We start from the raw sequence: 19,682 nt of genomic DNA on the forward strand, positions 1-19,682 counted from the left end.
AAGGATGGGAGATATAGTTGGGTATGGGAGATTTTTAGGAAATCTATCATCAGGGTTTGCTTAAAAATCGAGTGGAGATAAGAAAAAAGGAGGTATTAATTGGATGACTCTCAGATTTCTAAAAAGAACAACAGGGTGGGCTGGGTGCTATTTCCTGAGATGGGCAACCATAGAAAAAGAATAGATCTGGGGAAAACACTGAGAACTCAGTACTGGACGTATGGACGCTAGAGCTGATGAGTTATCTAAGTGCAGATGTCATGTGGTTAGTTGTATGGATGAGCTTAGTGTTCAACAGTGAAGACCAGATAGAGAAATAAATGTGGATACAAACTAGTCTTCAAATGCATTTAAAAACCATGGGAGCAGAAGAGATCATCTACATTAGCAAGTATAAGGTCCCAAACAAGGATGCCGCAGGGAAGACCAGGAACAGGATGTTGGCAAAAAAGACTGAGAAGGGGCGGTTTGCCAGGTAGAGAAAAATAAGAGTAGTGACAAAGAAGCCTGGGAGGAGGCTGTTTAGCAGAGGAAGATGTGTCAGGGTCTCTCCAGTCCATGTCCTTCTCTTCCTGGATACCCATCGAGACCACACATCCCAGCCTCTCCTGCCATGTGGCTGCCTTTCACACCCACGCAATGGAGATCTAGCCAACAGAGGTAAGACAATGGGCATGTGAGCTGCTAGGTATGGCTGCAGGCCTTATGGCGTGCCAGAGCCACAGATGGAAGGAGGAGTCTGCGTCCTGAGTGCCAACATGGAGAAGAGCTGACCTGTCCCCTTGAACACCTGTAGTCCAGGACGACTACAGGAGCAAGAAAATAAACTTTCACGTAGTTGGATCATTTGATGTTTCAGTCTGCGTGTTACAATGGGGAGCCCCACCTAAGGCACACAGGCAATGCGACTCGATGGACGCTGCAGTTAGGAGCCCGTTCCATGGAGGCGTGAGGACTGACTGCTAGGGGTGGATGAGTACAACAGAAAGTGAGAAAGGCACCATGAATGAACTCCAACCTTCCTAGAAACCGCTTTGTGAAGGCTGGACCATGGGGGAGCAGAAAATGAGAAGGCAGAAGATGGAGAAGGACAGGGAGGGGACATTTCTCAAGCACTTTCAGACAGAAGCACGAAGAGCATGTGTATCTCTAGGGGAAGAATGACCAGAGGGAGAGAATGAAGAAACAGGAAGGGGGAAAACAGACAATACCAGGAGAAAACGGCTTAGCAAGAGGACTGGACCATAAATAGGGAATACATATGTATATATATATTTCTATTTTATAATAGAACCCAATAAAAACAAGCATAAAGTGAAACTATCAAGAAATAATCGCTAAAATGCAGGCCACGTGTAATTGGGGAAAGGTAACCCAGTATGAATGTATCCACTTCAGAACTTCCGGAACCTAGAAGGGAGCGGAGGAAATAGCAGGTGCTCAGTAAATATGCATTGAATGAATAACGAACGTAAGTTACTAGGAGTGGCCACTGGGTAGCAGGATTGACAGGACTGCTTTAAGAGGAATCCCATGGTATTAAGGAGAAGAAGAAAATGGGGGTACTATCGCACAGACTGGCGTAGAGAAAGACCCAATTGATGTATAGTTTTATTTTATGCTACATATTTTACCAGTGGTCAGTCTGTCACCCGGTTACATGGAGCGCTGGTGGTGAGGACAGCATGAACGGCTCTCTCAGGGCAGGACATAGGAACTGTGAGTTCACCCAGCTTTAACCTCGGGAACTGCTGGCACAGGGTTATGACAGCACATGTCACAACAAGAAGCATCCGAGACGGTTCCACATTCTGTGACCTCACTTCTTCCCTTGGTTGTTGCCAATGTTCTCAGACTGTTCCAGCTACAAAACAGAGTCTGAAAACGTACAGTTCTCTTTCCATCGACCTGGCCTCCCTGCATAGGGCAATGGAGTCGTGGACATGAGGCCGTTTTCAAAGTTGAAGCCTATTGGCAATTACCGTAGAAGTATTTCTAATGAAATGACAGCACTGTGGGATCTCCCAAGAATGTGGCTTTTATAACAACCGGGCACAGATATTCAAAAGGAGCCTTGGTGCTGGTGCACACATAGCGAGGATGTCCAGGGAATGAACATCTCCGTCCTAGCCTTTTCTTCACTCTCTCACCCTGTAATAGAAACTCTGCTTTTCAGTTAACCCCTAGAGAGGGATCGTGGGTGGCCACTTGACTAAGAACTGGAAGTATTCACAAAGGAGTGTCTCTAAAATAAAAAAAAGCATGCCCTCCCTGGCTCTTTTCCATTCCAGTTGTTTGTAACGTGGGCAGGCTGATACGCAATGTGGATGACACAGATGAGCACGGAGTGAGGAGGAGCCAAACCCCTGGCTCTGGCAGGTGTTATATCAGACTTCAACCATTACACTCAGGATTTCATGTGAGAGGGAGTTGGAGGCTGAATAATGCTGCCTTCCCCATAAAAGATATCACTGTCCTAATTCCCAGAACCAGTGAATATGGTACGTTAACTGGCCAAAGGGAATTTGCAGACGTGATGGAAGTTAAAGACCTTGAAAGGGGGAGATGGAGATCATTCTGAATATCCCAGTAGGCCCAATATAATCTCAAAGGTTGTTCCTTATAAGAGGAACTCAGGGGGGCTCACAGAGCAGGCAGTACAGTGATGGAAGCAGAGAAGTTTCAAAGATGCTGCACTGCTGCTTCTGATGGTGGAGGAGGAGGAGGAGGCCACCAGCCAGGGAATGCAGGCAGCCTTTAGAACCTGGAAAAGGCAAGGAAACATTCTCTAGAGAACTTGCAGATGATTAAATACTGGTGATAAGGTACTATGCCAGGATGTTAACGTAATTTCCTTATGCTTCTGTTCTGGCTAAGGTCCCAAGCAAGGCAAAAAATAATAGATGACCCCTTGCCCCACTTTCTCAAAGTGTTATACCATCCACTCAGGGTTGCAAAAGTGGTGGACAAAATAGGGTTCTGCAGTATTAGCATATGACCCAACTGCAGATTATGTAAGATAGGGTGAGGGTGGAAGCGGCTGGTGGTGAGAACTTCCTTGGAAGTAATCAGTTGGTTGGGGATTCCTCACCTTCCCTCTCCTGAAGCCCAGGGAGTGAACTGTGTAAAGAGCTTCACCATGAGCTCCCTGAAGTTGCGGGGCCTGGTCTTCAGCAGCACTAGCAGGGCAATACAGAGGTTCAGTGCCAAAGGTGAATGGACCATAGAGTCATGAAGTTTCAGGCCCACCCACTGCACAGGCCCCTTCCAAGGTCTATACCTCATTTATATTCATAAAGTGTACTCTTTTTCTTAAATAGGACTTCCAAAATGACAAAAGCTACAGGGGCACAACATCTGTATCTTCCCTGGTCTGTGTGTAGTCTGAGGCCAATTGAGAATTCTGAGGCAGATAGCTGAGGAGGCCAGGTATCCCTAGTTGGGAGGTCCTTGGTTGCAGGGTGGTACTTCTGAGCAACGCACCCCTCTGTCCCCATGAGAGGTGGAGCTAGCCAGCAGTCATCTCCCATGGGCAGGGTGTACCGGAGCCAAGATATAACCAAGTTGGTTCTGTTCTCCTCTCCTTGAGTCCCCTTTCCCACTTAACTCAACCTCCTTGGGAGGCATTGAGACAGGGGAAGACACAACTTATGAGCAGGGGATGGAGAGGAGATGGAGGGAAGAGAGAAGAAACTGATCATGCTGTCTTTCATGCACACTGAGTTCTCATTGACATGATAACACCCAATCTGCTGGATCCACCAGAAAAACAGGGAGTAAGTTTGAGTTAATTGCCACAAAGTAAGGAAGAAGAATGGATGTGGACTTAGATTAAGCTTACTGAGTTTCTAGCTCCTGATCCAGTAAGTCCTTTGATTCTGCCTTTTGTCTCTGGGGTATTTTCATAGGTTTGATTCAAAATGTTATCATTGAAGCCTTGTGAAAGGGTGGAATTATAGAGGAAGTGTTTAGTTTGGGTACTGCTACACGGATTTCCCCTGACTTGGGGATCTAACCCAGTAACAGCTGTAACTTAGTCATTTCTTGTTTAGAAACTGCCACGTGCATTGATTTCCACTTTTGCACAATTGATTTTTGCTTCTGTTCCCATTTGTGCCTTTGCTTTTGGACAGATATCACATGATGAGTGTCTGAGAATTGTCTCAGAGAGGTCAGGAGATCTCGTGAGTAAAGACCTTCTCTGTCAATACCAAACCTCAACAAGTAAGCGTCCAGATTTACGGCGGAGACGGCATGGAGCTGAATTTAACCTCAGCCGTTTTGTTTCCTACCCTAACTTGACATCAAGTAATTTAGAAAAGAAAGAACTTGAGGAGCTACAATTGCAAACCTTGGGGACACTAGCCTTGGGTTCTTTTAAAATCTGGCCAAAAGTCCTTATATTCTTCCAATAATCTCTGGTTGAAGAATTTTCCGGCACAGTAGAAAGATTAATAAATTCCCAGTAAGCAATTTCCTTGATAAAATGACAGCTCTACATTTAGTAGCTTAATTTATTTCCATAGAGGATTTACTGCTTTTTCATCCCTTAGCTACCCAGAAAGTAGAGTCTATTAACTCTCAAAATAGCAACATATTGGAGGACATATTAGAGCCGTTCAGTATTCCCCACTCTTCATACTGCAAAGCTTAAAATTTAACATTTTGATTTTTGACTATATTGTGTTTTTCCTTGACACTATTTCAAAGTATCTTTCTAAGTCTCACTGGAACCTAGTATTGTTTTCCAAATGTCCAGACGATGAGGTGATGAAGTGATGTTAAACATGAGAACACCACTTCAGTCCGCAGGGCCATGGGCTATTGGCTCATCTATGAAGAGTGGTCAGTCTCCCACAAGCAAGCTGCAAAAGATGACAGAAGGCGGTGCTCACTCCTTCATCCACTCTGGTATGGACATTCGAGGAGATCCGCAGGCATTCCCTTACCCATCTATAATTACTTATTGATTTCTTGTTTTGCGAGTGCAATGGCAGCAAGAGCCAATGAGATGAATCCAAGAGCGGGAAGAAAAGAAAGCCTGGTGCGAGACAGGCCATGAAGGGCATGACGCACTCCCGTCAAAGCTCATTCTTCACTTGCTGGGCAACCCGAGAGTCTATCTTCTCTGACAATAAAAAGAAGGACATTGAAAGATTAGTTTTACGTTTTCTTTCTCTCATCACGAAGGAAGGAGCCAATACAGTATCTCTATTCAGAGAAATATGACCTTACTCTGTTTCAAGCACAGGCAGTTTGGCATTCTTCAAGACATGAGCCCACCGTCAAGATACCAACATTTTATGCGAGGTGGGGTGGAGGGGGGCACAACCATCGAAACACCAGGCCATCAATATTAGGAGGGAGACTTAGTCTGGTTTCTAACCCTGCTACTTGTCAACAAGAGATTGAGTCTGACATCTGATCTACCTGTGATTTGATCCCTACACTTAGGAACTAAGGATTTTATTTATATTTTATTTTTAATTGTTTGAGACAGGGCCTCACTCTGTCACGCAGGCTGGAGTGCAGTGGTGTGATCTCTGCTCACTGCAGCCTCCACCTCTTGGGTTCAAGAGATTCTCCCATCTCTGCCTCTCGAATAGCTGGGATTACAGGCATGCACTGCCATGCCCAGCTAAATTTTGCATTTTTAGTAGAGATGGAGTTTTACCATGTTGGCCAGGCTGGTCTTGAACTCCTGACCTCAAGTGATCTGCCCACCTCGGCATCTCAGTGCTGGGATTACAGCGTGAGCTACCGCTCCTGACCTGAACTACAGATTTTAATCCATCCAGAGAGATAATTGAGTGGATGCTGTTCTCTGTGAAGCACTTTGTGTTTCTTAGAGCAAAATGAGCTTCAAGATCATAAACTCAACAATGGAAAAAATCATTTACCACTTAACAACAGGGACTCTGACCCTCTCCATACTAACTTTACAGGGTCTGTTGGAATGGCCTGGCTTGTCTTCCAGGCAAACCGTCTATGGTGAAGCAAGGACATGGAAGCACGGAGGTTGCATCCTCTCAATTCTGACTGCCATCTTTCAGGACCCAGCACTCTCTCTTGTAAACACGGGACTCTGCTTCCTACAGAAATATCACTGGCAGGCAGAGCTGCGTGGGAGAAGGGACAAAGGCCATGGGATAGGCCTGGATAGGGACACTGGATAGGCCTCTAGGGACTGGGGGAGACAGAGTAGAGAGACCAGGGGGAAAGGAGCTGTAAAAATGAAGGCAGAGGTGAAGAGTGATGATGACAATGACAAATTGAAATCCTCGGATCCAAACCTTCAGCTGCCTGTGGACAGGATGGCAGAGATGGCACTTGCCAAACAAACAGCTTGGAAAAACGTTGTAGAATTAATGGCACCAACTCCCATGGATATATTCCTTTCCATTTTACAAAGCGCCGTGATGACTGCAGTTCCATTTGAGACATAAGCAATCCCCCGAGGTGAGTGTTATAGCTCTCCCATCATGGATGGGAAAACCAAGGGAGGGGGTGGGATTGAGGGAGAGATGCCCACAGTCTTCATGAAGGGCTCTGGAGGTTCTTTGACACAAAGGTCAAGGATAGATACAGACGTGGATATACAAAGTGGAAGGAAGGCATCATGGTGACCCAGGCTTCCAAACCTCCAGAGACCCAGGGGCGTGTCCCGTTGCCTCCAGGGAACATGCTGCCAGGTACAAGAACTGCCAGAGACCATTTTAAGAGGTCGTTTGCTTTTCTGGTGGCTCTGCATCAGGAATGGCTGCTCACCAGGTACAGATAACTGGATGCCAAGCAACCCCAGTGCATCTGAAACCTGGTGAATCGGGGGCTACTCACTGTGTTCCACCCTTCAGCAGAAGTGGCCAGAGGGCTGCCTGAGTCAATTCTTACACTGATAGGCAGAGGGTCTCGAGTCACCTGCCCAAGGTCATGCTTCTGGTAAGTGACAGGGCTGTGCTGGGGACCCCTGGCCATATGCTGTTTGTATTTCACCAAATTATGGGATGAACCTTTCAGACACCAATGTGATCTCCAGTTTTGTGAGAAGTTGAGTGTCGTGCATCAGGAAAGCATAGTCTCTGTCTATTCTCCTCTGCTTCAAAGAAAATTTGAGGAATACATTCATTTTGGGGTGCTATATTACAAAAGGGATATCAACAAACTTACATGTATTTGGGAAGAAGAGATCGCAATGGTGAAGGCTGTGGAAAGACTGAGATATTAGAATTCAGCATGTGATGGGATTTAGGGATGGGTTAACCCCGAATGCGGCACCTTGGCATTTGGGAAAACAGCAGAGGTAGAAAGGTCTCTCTCGCCTTCCCCTCACACTTCTTCCCTTAAGCCGGTCATAAAATCCTCGTTCAAGAGGTGCCTTCTTATACTGGAGCAAAGGAACATCCTTCTGTTTGGACTCACAGGGTCACAGAGAGGAATCCGCAAAGTTCCCCTGTTTATCACCATTAGATCATACCCTTTGTCTTCCAATCAGACATCCCTATGGCTGTCCACCCTTCATCAGACTTCGGCATAGAAATACACAAGTTTACTTGTTTCTTCGGGGGTTTATTCCTTACAGAGGCTCTCATGTCACATAAAGAACTTTATATTAGATAATTTTTGATGCTTTTCTCTTGTTATTATAATTTGCTTTTCATTATAGAGGCTTCTGCTATGAACCCAGTGATGGGTGAGGGAGGACATTTATTTTCCTCCTCTGTACATTTTAGACCTAGAGAAGTAATGACCGTGTAGATAAAGATGGCTAGCTTCAAATCCAGGAAGGCTACTGCAGAGAAGAGAGATTAGACTTTTTCAGTACAGCTTTTTGGAGGACAGAAGTTGCAAATAAGGAGATTTTTGCTTAATACAAGTAAGAAGTTTTGGCTGATCACAGCCACCCCAAAATGGGATAATATGCCTCATTATGTTGTGATTCCAACTGCCATTAAAGACATTGGAGAAGAAAATGACTGCTGGAATGGTCCTGCCTTTCTTCTCAAGCCACAAACCTTTTTCAGGGGTTATGCTGTGCCCTGTCCCCACCCTCCCTGGCAGGGGGCTCTGGCGATGGGACTGAGTTCTCACCCCGGGGTGTGGGCCCGAGACTAGCAGCTTCTGTGCCACTTGCCCTCCCCTCTCTGCTCTCACCCTATGGGCTGGAATGAGAAGTGGGCAGAGCCAGGGCGCTTTGTTTATACAGGCAGGAACGACTTTTCTTTTGCAAGGCAGAGCGATGTGACAGGCATCAGGGTCACCTGCTGGCCTTGGGCCACCTGTCTGAGCACGTATGGATCCATGAGAGGGAAAGGGAGCCCCATGTAGTCTCAGCTCCTATAGTTTTGGGTCTCTCTGAAAGAGATTTAGCCTGTGTTCCAACCAACACAAGTTCTTCTTGTGCAGATTATTAAGGCAGCATCGAAGACATGATGATTTCTGTAATCTTTTAATTCTATGTCCTCCCCCAAACCTATCTTCTTTCTTTCAAAACCAGCCATCCCGACAATTCCCCAACCATAGTCAAACCTAAGCACCCTATTCTTTCAGTCACTTCATTTCTTGGTAAGTATCAAGTTCTAAAAAGTCAAGAACTTCTCGTCTCCTGCTTCTCTTGTACCCCGACCAGTCTCTTCCTGTGGCACATCGTCTTTTCCTTTAGAAGCCATCCTCTGCAACAACACTGAACATCTAACTTCTATTTGTGGTTATCTAAACTTAACTGGCTTTAAAAGGGTGAGGCATTCTTTAACCTGCAAGTGATCACATTCTTCTACACCTGTTTGTGTTCCTTTAGGAGAAAATGACCCAGAAGGCCAGGCTTCACAAAAGTCAAAGGTTCAGATGATACAAATATGCTTTGGTTCCAAATCCATCATGAACCGAACATGGTTTTATATTAAACAATACACCCAGCCAGAAGAATATTCTGATTTGAATCAGAATGTGTCTCTTTAAGTAACATAAAGTAGGTGAGCTAATGAAATGACAGCCTGGCCTCTGTGCCTGGGTTCGACAAGAAAATGAGCATGACAGATGGAGCCGAATTCTGCTCCATGGACACGCTACTCTCAATCCAATTTCCATCTCTCCCCTCATGCTTTCCCTTTTATCCAGAATATCCTTATCTCTTACTCCTAATTACCAAAACTCCATAAATTCCTCTCCAGATTTGATCTACAAGTTTCTTTCCCTTAATCCATGCTTTAAAATCTGTAGTATGTAATTCAGAACTAAATGAAGCTGCCCATTATAGTTTCATATTTCATCTTCACCCCTACGACCTCCTTCCTACGTCTTATGTTTTCCTTTGCAACTCTTCCTTTGCTAAGCCTAGAAGGTGTTTAATAAATAGATTTGAAGCACGGATAATTAAAAGATATGGATCAGACTTTTTTTCAATGATATGCAAATTGTCAATGAAGAACAAAATCAAAATCTATTTCCCCACTGATTGAAAACAATTCATAAAGATGAATGAATTTGGTTTTCTCACAAAGGAGCTTTTCAAAAGGAAAGCTTTTCTGAATTTTGAGCTTTGCTATTAGCAGCACTTATGACACTGGGCACAAAGAGCCTCCTTTCATTTCACAACTGTATAATTTGGAAATTATTAAGAGCTCTGTCTCGATATTTTTAAATCATAGGTCAACTAAAAACATCACCATTCATTTGTCCAGCCCATCCTTCTTGACTCTTCACATGAAACATATTTTTTTTTTGTATTTTTTTAAATTGTACTTTAGGTTGTGGGGTACATGTGCAGGTCATGCAGGATTGTTGCATAGGTACATACATGGCAAGGTGGTTTGCTGCCTCCATCCTCCCATCACCTATATCTGGTATTTCTCCCCTCATTATCCCTCCCCACTCTCCCCACCCCCCGCTGTCCCTCCCCTAGTCCACCACTGACCACAGTGTGTGAAGCATCTTCAGCTCTTGAGTTTTACCTCCATTAAATTCCTGCCAACACATTCTTTTTTCTTCATGGAAATCGACAATTACCTTTTTGAACTCTGCTACCAACAATGAAAAACACTAAGATGGAAGACTCATATGATTATTCAAAGAGCCTGGAAAGTCTCTAAAAGCTACTTCCCTTCTATGAACAGAAGTATGAAAAGGTGGATTTCAGCAAAGAGGAAATGTTCAGGATCTGAAGGAAAAAGGGTCTTATTTCAGGCAGTAATATTTCATCGAGTTTCTGGAGCCACTGATTCAGAGCAGCCAGTTCCTTTCTAATTTATACCATGTTCCTCAAACAGCTGCCTGTTTAGCTGGACTCTTTCCTGGGCAAGACTTCATTTGCCTCGTGGAGGAATTCAAGAAGGAATTAACTAAGGATGCTAAGATAGGAATTTCAAACAAAACAGAATCTAACCCAAACACTGTAGATACATGGCTGATGCTAGCCTATTATGTAAAATGCTCGGGGAAGGACTTAACAGTTGTCCCTTGAACCACGTGGGTTTACACTGTGTGGATCCACTAATAATACAGATTTTTTCAACAAAATGCAGATCAAAAATACAGTATTTGCGGGACGCAAAACCTGTAAGGTTTATAAGGAGGGCTGATTAATTTCTGCAGGGCCTTGAATATGCATGAATTTTGCTATCTACAGCAGTCCTGGGACCAGTCCCCTGTGTATACTGAGGGATGACTGTAATTGGTCTAGAACCTTCACTTAATTTTGCATTCTGTTTCAACTTAAACACACTTCCTCTTAGGTAACAGGAAAATTTTGAAAGAGAAATATATAAGCTAAACTTTGTAAACCTAAAGTGCAAAGTAATGAATACTTAAGGGAAGTTATAAAGGCCTTGGGGGAAATCTAGAAATAGACTATAACTTAGTAGAGACAGCTATTAAATATTTATTTATTTTCCCTGTTGGCTTTGGAAAAGACAAATTTTCCCTCTGGCAAGATGGGTCTCATTCCCTATGATGTGAGCTCTTTGCTGCCCATGTCCCTGGCCAGTGAGTGGCTGGTGACCTGGGGGGTGGGGACTGTAGATGGGGATGGAGGCAGTAATGATCTTGGCTGTCTTTCCACTTCCTGCAGGCAGCCAGGGGGCTGTAGGTGGGTGCTGTGGGCAGTTGCTGATGGAAGCCCACGCACCCTTCCAGAGTCCTGTCTGTGCTTTCTGAATCCCTGCATGGAGACCAACGCCTATGCCATTCTCCCTGCTTATTAGTGATGTCCTCTAACCCCTATTTTTTTTTTTTTTTAGATGGAGTCTTGTTCTGTTGCCCAGGCTGGAGTTCAGTAGTGCGATCTCAGCTCACCTCAACCTCTGCCTTCTGGGTTCAAGTGATTCTCCTGCATCAGCCTCCTGAGTAGCCAGGGTTACAGGCACCCACTACGATGCCCAGCTTTTTTTTTTTTTTTTTTTGGATTTTTAGTAGAGATGGGGTTTCACCATGTTGGCCATGGTCTCAAACTCCTGACCTCAGGTGATCTGCCCACCTTGGCCTCCCAAAATGCTGAGATTACAGGTGTGAGCCACCATGCATAGCCCTCTACCACTATTTGTTAACTCAAATTTGAACTTCCATACTTGATGGCCTTGTCACAACGAAACAATAACTTTAGGGAAGCATTAAAAAAATTCTCCCCTCCTAACCAAAAAAGAAAAGTTAGGCATCCTATACTGAGCAGCATTTGTAAATGAGGTCTCAAATAAAACTTTCTAGATGTGACTTTTTTCTCTGAAGGCATTTTTGAGTCACATTGGGGGTGAGGACTCCTTGGAAGAGTGCGATGTGAACTCCTGCCTGCCTTGCGAGAGTGCACTGAGAAAACGCCGAGCATCTAGGTGGTCCACGTTTGTCATTGGAGCACCGTCTTTTTCCCTTTGGACATAACGCCGTGAGGTTCTCAGGGGCTTAGGGACACGGATCAGACAGTTGAGTCTCCTATTCACTGTTCCTAGTGTGCAATGGTTCTTGATTTCCTGAATTGCATGCTCTGTTTCTCACTTTCCACATATTTATATATATTAATATATATAATAGATATAAAAAAATATATTTATATATATAAATATGTACATGTATATACACACACACATTTATATATCTCCAAAATTACTTGTTAACATTTGTTGATGCTTTTTTTTTTCAAAATCTCTCTGTCATTACTTTTTAGTCTATTGTAGAATACTGAAGCTCAGGAAAATGAGCTTGTTTTATTTTCTGTAAGATGATTCAGGGTAAGACCCTGTGAGCATGGGTCTGTCTAGTCCAGAAAGTTCATGGATCTTCGGAACTACTCAGGGGACACATGGCCTCTTTTCTGGCTTCCTCACTGATTCTCGTTTCAGTTGTGTTTCAATGCCTGAGCCTGTGGGAAAGTGCCCTCCACGTCTGTGATGCATCTCAGAGCCCCACACTGAGTGTTTAGCTCAGGGCCCAGGTGAAGCCAGCCTTACCTTTTTGTAGAGACTCCTCAGATCTCGGTACTGCCACATGCTGTTGAGGACCTGAGATGCGGCCTTGACCACTTTTGGAGAGTGTCTGATGAAGGAAAGACAGGAAAGGCAATACATGAGTGGGACAGCTGTGTCACAGTCCTGTAGTTCTTGGAATATTTCAAACGTCTTCATTATCATTCTGTCTACGATAGTGATCTGTCATCAGTGCTCCCTGATGTTACTTCTCTAACTGTTTGGAAGCACCACGAACTGCGTCCATGTAAGACAGCAACCGTAATCAATACATGTTGCGTGTTCCGACTGCTCCACTGACTGGCGATTCCTCCTCTCTCTCTCCTCAGGCCTCCCTCTTCTCTTCCGTGAGATAAAATAATGTTGAAAATTAGGCCAATTAATAACCCTACAATGGCCCCCAAGTGTTCAAGTGGAAGAAAGGGTTGCACGTCTCTCACTTTAAATCAAAAGCTAGAAACGATTAAGCTTAGTGAGGAAGGCATGCCAGAAGCCAAGCAGGCCAAAAGCTCAGCCTGTTGTGCCAGTGAGCCAAGTTGTGAATGCAAAGGAAAAGTTCTTGAAGAAAATTAAAAGTGCTGCCCCAGTGAACACATGAATAATAAGAAAGCAAAACAGGCTTCTTGTTGATATGGAGAAAGTTTGAGTGGTTTGGATAAAAGATCAAACCAGCCGCAACACTCCCTTCAGCTAAAACCTAATTCAGAGCAAGGTCCTCACTCTCTTAATTTTATGAAGCCTTGAAGAGGTAAAAAAAAATGCTACAGGAGAAAAGTTTAAAGCTAGCAGAAGTTGGTTCATGATTTTTAAGGAAACACAATATTTCTATGACATAAACTAAACCAGTTGTGTGATTTGCTTTGCTGAGATATTCGCTTTGTTGCAGTAGTGTAGAACCAAACTGACACTATCTCTAAGGTATACCTGTAATTCCTTTGACTTAAAGACAGAGAATTTTAGATCTTTCCATGAATCCAGATGAAGCTACGTTTCATTCTCATATAATCAATGCTGAACCAAAATTAAATGCAATATTTTGTTGTATTTTATCATTTAGCTAAATATTTGTTCATGACAATGGCCAAGCAACTCTAGAAAAATACATTTGAATATTCAGGTAGTGATAGTGTAGTTGAAACATAATTAGTATGTATAAATTCCTCTGATACAGTACAGTCTTTCGTTTCTATCTCTTGCGTAGTTACAAACCAGAATGAGACTGTGAATGTGTAATGAACAGCAGGTTTTAACCTCTCGATTAAAATGCCAGTACATCACAGTATTATACTAACACATGAAGGTCAAAGAAACTTGGCTTTCTCTTTAGACTTTAATTCTGATGCATTCACTGGATGGGTACCATAGAAATTTCTACCTGAAAAACTCTTCTAAGTATTGATTGAAGGACTTGGACAATTGAGTGTTTCTAATGTGACAAGTGATTATAACCCAAGCAACAATACACAGTTCTTTACTGACAGTAACAGTTGAGTCTGTTAATAGCTTTTCCATCTTATGACAAAATACAGTGACACATTCAACACAACTTCCTATATAACTGTTAAAATTGAGAAGAAAACAAATGTATTCTTGAGACAGATGAACATGATAGAATGTCCATAATGGATGTTTAAAATGATGTGAAAAGAATAAGTTTTCAAGATTTTAAAATGGCGAGTATAAGACTTCTATAAGAGTTAATAACAACTACACAATTGGAGTCTGATCTTCATCAAAGCTGTCAAGTCAGGGGTGGTGAAGACGTCAGCTGGTGCAGTTCATTGTGGCTGTCAACACAGCTGTGCCAGTGGCGGGATCTCAGAACACCAGCTCCCCTGGTTGTGTCTGCCAGACGCCATGAGTTGTGCAGTTATGACAGACTGGGACTGGCAACTCGCCAGTCTGACTCATTAACATCACTGCATATTTAAGCTTGTGTGTGTGTGTGTGTGTGTGTGTGTGTATATATATATATATATATATATAAAGAAAATGTATAAATACATAAAATGGAGAATCATAGCAAGGCATGTTTCTTCCATCTGTGTTTTCCCATACTATCACAAATAAAAATCAGGTTTAAACTGAACTTATTTCTGGGAATAAGTTTTTAAGGACAATTTAGAATGGGCAAATTTGTAATAATTTTATAAATGAACTATTGTGTATTTGTTTTCCTGCTGTTCCCAATTATTAAATTAACCTCAATTCCAAAAATTTGATTTTCAATAAACTCTACTTCCTTAAAATTTGTCTGGAAGTCCATGGGAATCTCCATGCCTACTATCATAATAGAATTGAGTCAGAAATGGTGAGTTTCATGCTCAGATTTGGAGCAATTCTTCTGGATTCATTTTGTTTTAAGGAGCAGTGAAAAGCAATAATAAAATTGAAGTGTAGGTAGGAGATGAGGATAAATGTAGTTATAAAAACCTTGTTTTGATCCCCAAATTAGTCAGTATATAAAAAAATGAGATATACTACATGAAACAGTGAAAGAGACCGACTAATCGAGAGAATTGTAACCAGGAAGGTGCTTGATTCAATCCAATTTAACACTTCTTATTAAACTCATAAATCCAGGCTGCTGCCAATGGAAAAAGAGATAAAGGAACAACGAGATGAAATGAGTGCCTATTCTATGGAAAAATTTTCAGCCAAATTCAAGGGCATTTATGAGATCATCTGTAGTAAAAAAAATCTTCCCATTAACAATAATCAGTACTGGTCTGGCTTATCAGGAGCTTAGCAACATGGATATGTATCATTTCATAGATGGTTTCCTCAAGTGATTTTTAAATTAGTTTCACCAAATAATTTTCTTTGACCATAGGACTCAATAAAACATTTTTTTTCCCTCTTTTAGGCCCATTTAGTGATGCTTATTGCTGTAGGGCTGCTCATACAGTGGGAGAGAATTAATACACACCAAACCACTCTCAAAGCTCTCTAACTGTATAATTCAGAGAAAATACTTTAATCTTTGAATGTCTCATGAATATAGACAAAAATATATCAGATTGTTTTGCGGACTGTGGTTTCATTGTGTGTGTGGTTGTGTATGCTCAAAAAAGCATACTGTGGACTTCCTACCACAGAGGAACAACAATGACAAAACACTTCCACGTATCTGGGTTGAACTCATGTCTCTTCCAGGTGGAAGGAGCACCTGGGTGTGTTGGTTTGTCAAGTCCACTTTACCAACAGTAAGAGAGAAGACTGGGGATTGCTGGGTCAAATGGTAGAACACATGGACACAGGGAGAGGAACATCACACACCGGGGCATGTCGGGGGATGGGGGCCCTGGGGAGGGATAGAGGTGGAGGGTATTGGGGAGGGCTCACATTAGGAGAAATACCTAATGTAGATGATGGGGGGATGGATGCAGCAACCCACCATGGCACGAGTATACCTATGTGACGAACCTGCACGTTCTGCAAATGTACCCCAGAACTTAAAGTATAAAAAAAATTCAAAATAAAAAAAAAAAGAGAGAGAAGATTGGAAACCATTTGCCATTCTCCTTCTCTTGATTCTCAGAGACAAATGCCTTTGGTGACAATCATAGTTGAAAGGCACATTCAGAACCAATTTTACCAGGACAGAGATATGACGTCACCAGGTAACTTACTTATCTCCTTTGCTTTTGGAGATGCCGACCAACTTCTCGATGCCACCAGCATCCCGTAAGGCCTTGGCGTTCTCCATGTTCTTGGTAATCACTTCGTGCAGGGTGCAGCAGACGGCTGTCACTGTGTCATCCGACATGGCCTTGCTTGCCGTGCTGTTGCTGTTGTTCCCACCTGGAAGTCTGTGGACTAGGTCTCGCATGGCGTATTTGCCTGGAAAAGAAAATAAAGAGAAGACTTGAAAGGAGGTCAAGGTGAAGGTAGAAGGTAGTGGCAGAAGTGGGCATGGGGGAGAAGAGAATACAAGAGGCCCTGTTCATGCAATATTGTTTGTTTCCCATCACTGAACGTTCTCTATTGGGTAACTCTGGACACAGCTACAGAGAAAAAGCAGTCATTCCTCATGGCGGTGCGTGCACTCTGCTGCTAGACTGACCTGGGATCAAAGCACATTATTTCATGGGCAAGTTATTTCATGTCTCTTAAGCCTCAGTTTTTTCAGTCTCTAAAGCAAGACAATAATGGTACCAAGGTTGCTGTAAAGCATAAATGAGTGAATGTATGGAAAGTATTTAACACATGGGGATGAACAAGGACACAGGACTCAATAGGTGTTAGGTATGATTATGTTCTTGCTTGATGTTTATAGAAGTCAAGAAAAATGTATGGAAATTCTAACATAACCCTCAAAAATACCTTAATGAAAGCTATGTCAGGACCTGTATTTTATAACAAGAGTCAAAGCACTAATGTATGGGGAACATGATCACATATACGAGTCTTGAGTTTTGATTCCTTTAAAGCAAAGAGAAACATGGAAAGCAGGAGAGAGGCACTTGACAGTCTGTAACTATGTGTCCTTGGAACTACAGTAACCTGATGCTGTTTGTCTCTCTGATGGTATTTTATTGGGTAGTTCTACCATGTAACGCTTACTAATTTGGTGTGTTTTTGTGTGAAAAATATAATAAAATCCAATTCTGCTTCCTTAATTCACTTTAGCATTGTTAATCTGACTATTCCCAATGATAAAGGTACTTATAATGACGTATTTATGGAGTACTTTTAGTTTACAAAGCACTTTAGGCATTACCAATAACGCTGCAAGACAATTAATTTATCCCACCTGCAGCTTCCATTTCTGCTCCTTTAATTTACTTCTGGAAGTAAGTAAATGAGTGCCTGTAGCAAAGCTGGCTGTTCTCACATTTTTCAGGTGGAATTGGCAAGTGCCTCAAGTTAGATCCCTTTCTTGTCTCCCATCCCCCAGTGAGGCATATTTAGCTAGCTCCTAAAAGCTATATGAAATATTTCACCTCCATCTAGATCTATAAATAATATCTTCTTCTGCTATTGAATTCTCAGGTGCATGCTGCCTGGAAGCAGGAAGGGAACCTTGTGGGAGCAGGCGGTGATATCTTCATTCCAGGCAGTGATACATAAAACACAGGCCCTTGTAATTTTGGTATCTGCTCTTATCCTATGTTTAGGTGGCTTATTTTAGCTTAGAGAGAAAATGCTGATGCTTAAATTACTGAAATAGAAAAGTGTGTTCATTCACTTGATGATAGCGGAGGAAGTGTCTGACAAAAATGGTTTGCCTGCAAACCCCCAAAATGGAGCATATTTATTTTCTAATGACAGCACCTAAAATAGTTTATCTATTTATCATTAAATCAGGCTTAACTCTGGTTAAGAGTTTACTTTTGTAGAGCTCAGCATGCTGGAGATTCTATCAGTTCATTTACCCTCACAAATCATTAGCAGACAAATTTGAGCTCCATAGACATGAGATGACCAATGTGTTCCTTTTTCCTTTTCTTTATAAGGAAAGCAATGAAGGAAGGGCAAAATAACTGAAAAAATATTTCAGTCATTGTATATACAGACACATTTACACCCTTGATGGTATATGGAGAACGGTTTGGTGACCTTGGACATTGTCAAGGGGAAATCCCAAAATGAAGAGAGGGTGAGAATTTAGCTGTCGTATGTTTTAGCTTTCTTGGTATTATCATTTTGAAAATTATGTCATCTAAATATGAAGATGTAGTTTCATCCTCCATGGCTTCCCAATCCTTGAGTCCTGAATAAGAGGCAGGTGTCCCTGTCATGTTAGCTTATTTATAGATAATAAGTAGATGGCAGGTACCCAACCCCTGCAGAGCAGCCTCTTCCCCTCACCCCAGCGTACCATACAAGTACTATCATTTTCCATGTGCCCCATGATATGGAAAAGATCAGGAGTCACTGTCATATTTAGCCTCTCACAACTTCACTGTCGAGGAAACTCACTGGAATTATTTTATTTCTATTATTTCCAATATAGGTCACTGACATTTTACTAGGCAAATGAAGATTTTTCATTAAGTCTATCAGTCTATCTGGAGGGATACATTTTAGTCTATATTTTTGACCATCCAAGTAAAGAAACAAATCCGGTAATATTATTCCATGGAGAAGAAAACCTCTGGGCAAAGTTTGTTCATTATTTTAAAAGGTTACAATTCTTTTTTAGCCTTTAATTTTGTGTTGAAAATGCTATCTTTTTACAGTGAAATTTAAATCCTATCTTCACAGAAAATTTGGGTAGCAAGAAAAGATTTTTAGCTCTTTCTAATGTCAGAAACTTTGAAGCTGATTACGGAAATAATAAAATATGGGATATAGAATAATTACAGATGCAAGTGACCTTGTCTTGTGTGTTTATAACAGTAGTTCATGGAAGAGACAAATTCGACAGGACTGGAGTTGTTATGGAAGGCTTGATTCAGGAGGTGGATATTTAGGATTTTTTTTTGTATGTTAAGGGGGCAACAAGATCAACTTGATACTTTACAAAGAGAATTCTGGTGCATTAAGAAGGAAGGTTTCAGAATAATAAAACTGAAGGTGGAAGAAACATATAGTCTTTTTCTTGACAATAAAGTTCTCTTCCTCGAGACTTCTAGTGAAATTATAAGCACTACAACTCAAGGTAGTGTGTTACTATAACTGTTCCATATCCTGTATTTTCTTTTTAACCTAAGTTTCTAAACAGTTGAAAGAGCTGAAAAGCTATTCTTGCTACCCAGTAGGAGGAATCTTGACTCTTCTCCTCTACTGTTCAGTTAGACTTTTGGGTCTTTGAGGTCTGAGATTTCTTCAGAGGGTAAAAGAAGTTAATTCCCCTTTTTTGTATCACAATGGCAACAGGAAACTGCAAAGTGGGTCGTTTAAACTTTTATTTTTATAGCTCGACACCATTAAGGTGATCAAATTGTTTGCTTTTCTTTTTAGAGAGAGAAATGGATGGAGATGGGGTTGTTTTAGGACTGGGGAAGAAAGAATGTCCCTGTATATACAATGACTGAAGAGGTGGGGTTCTTTTAGGACTGGGGAAGAAAGAGGCTGGTTCACCAGGTGGAGGTTGTTGGAGGTTCTTCACAGTCCCAGCAACATAAAGGGTACTTGGAGCCCAGCAGTGGCCCTGTGATGCATTAGGATTCTCTGTGGGTGCAGATGAGAATAAAAGAGCATAGGCTTCACCCTGTGCTTGAACCTGGCATGGGAGAGAGGAGGTGCCTGACTTGGAATGACCTGCTTAGGCCCTCAAAAGGGGCAGAC

General features: G+C 42.2%; 1 protein-coding gene across 9 annotated transcripts in view; it reads right to left on the reverse strand.

Moving 5' to 3' along the window:
- The window catches only part of CTNND2 (catenin delta 2), a 935,473-nt gene that overhangs the window by 35,861 nt on the left and 879,930 nt on the right, over window positions 1-19,682 (reverse strand). For all 9 annotated transcript variants that reach the window (XM_021675376.2, XM_064375868.1, XM_064375870.1 and 6 more), the window contains 2 exons: window positions 16,079-16,289; window positions 12,432-12,516 (listed from right to left, as the gene is read on the reverse strand). In XM_021675376.2, coding sequence (XP_021531051.2) covers window positions 12,432-12,516; window positions 16,079-16,289 — 296 coding nt within the window. The remainder of the gene's footprint in view (window positions 1-12,431; window positions 12,517-16,078; window positions 16,290-19,682) is intronic.

This window comes from Aotus nancymaae, unplaced genomic scaffold, assembly GCF_030222135.1.
Source record: "Aotus nancymaae isolate 86718 unplaced genomic scaffold, 86718_ANA_hifiasm-v0.15.2.pri h1tg000014l, whole genome shotgun sequence".
NCBI classification, from domain to species: Eukaryota; Metazoa; Chordata; class Mammalia; order Primates; family Aotidae; genus Aotus; species Aotus nancymaae.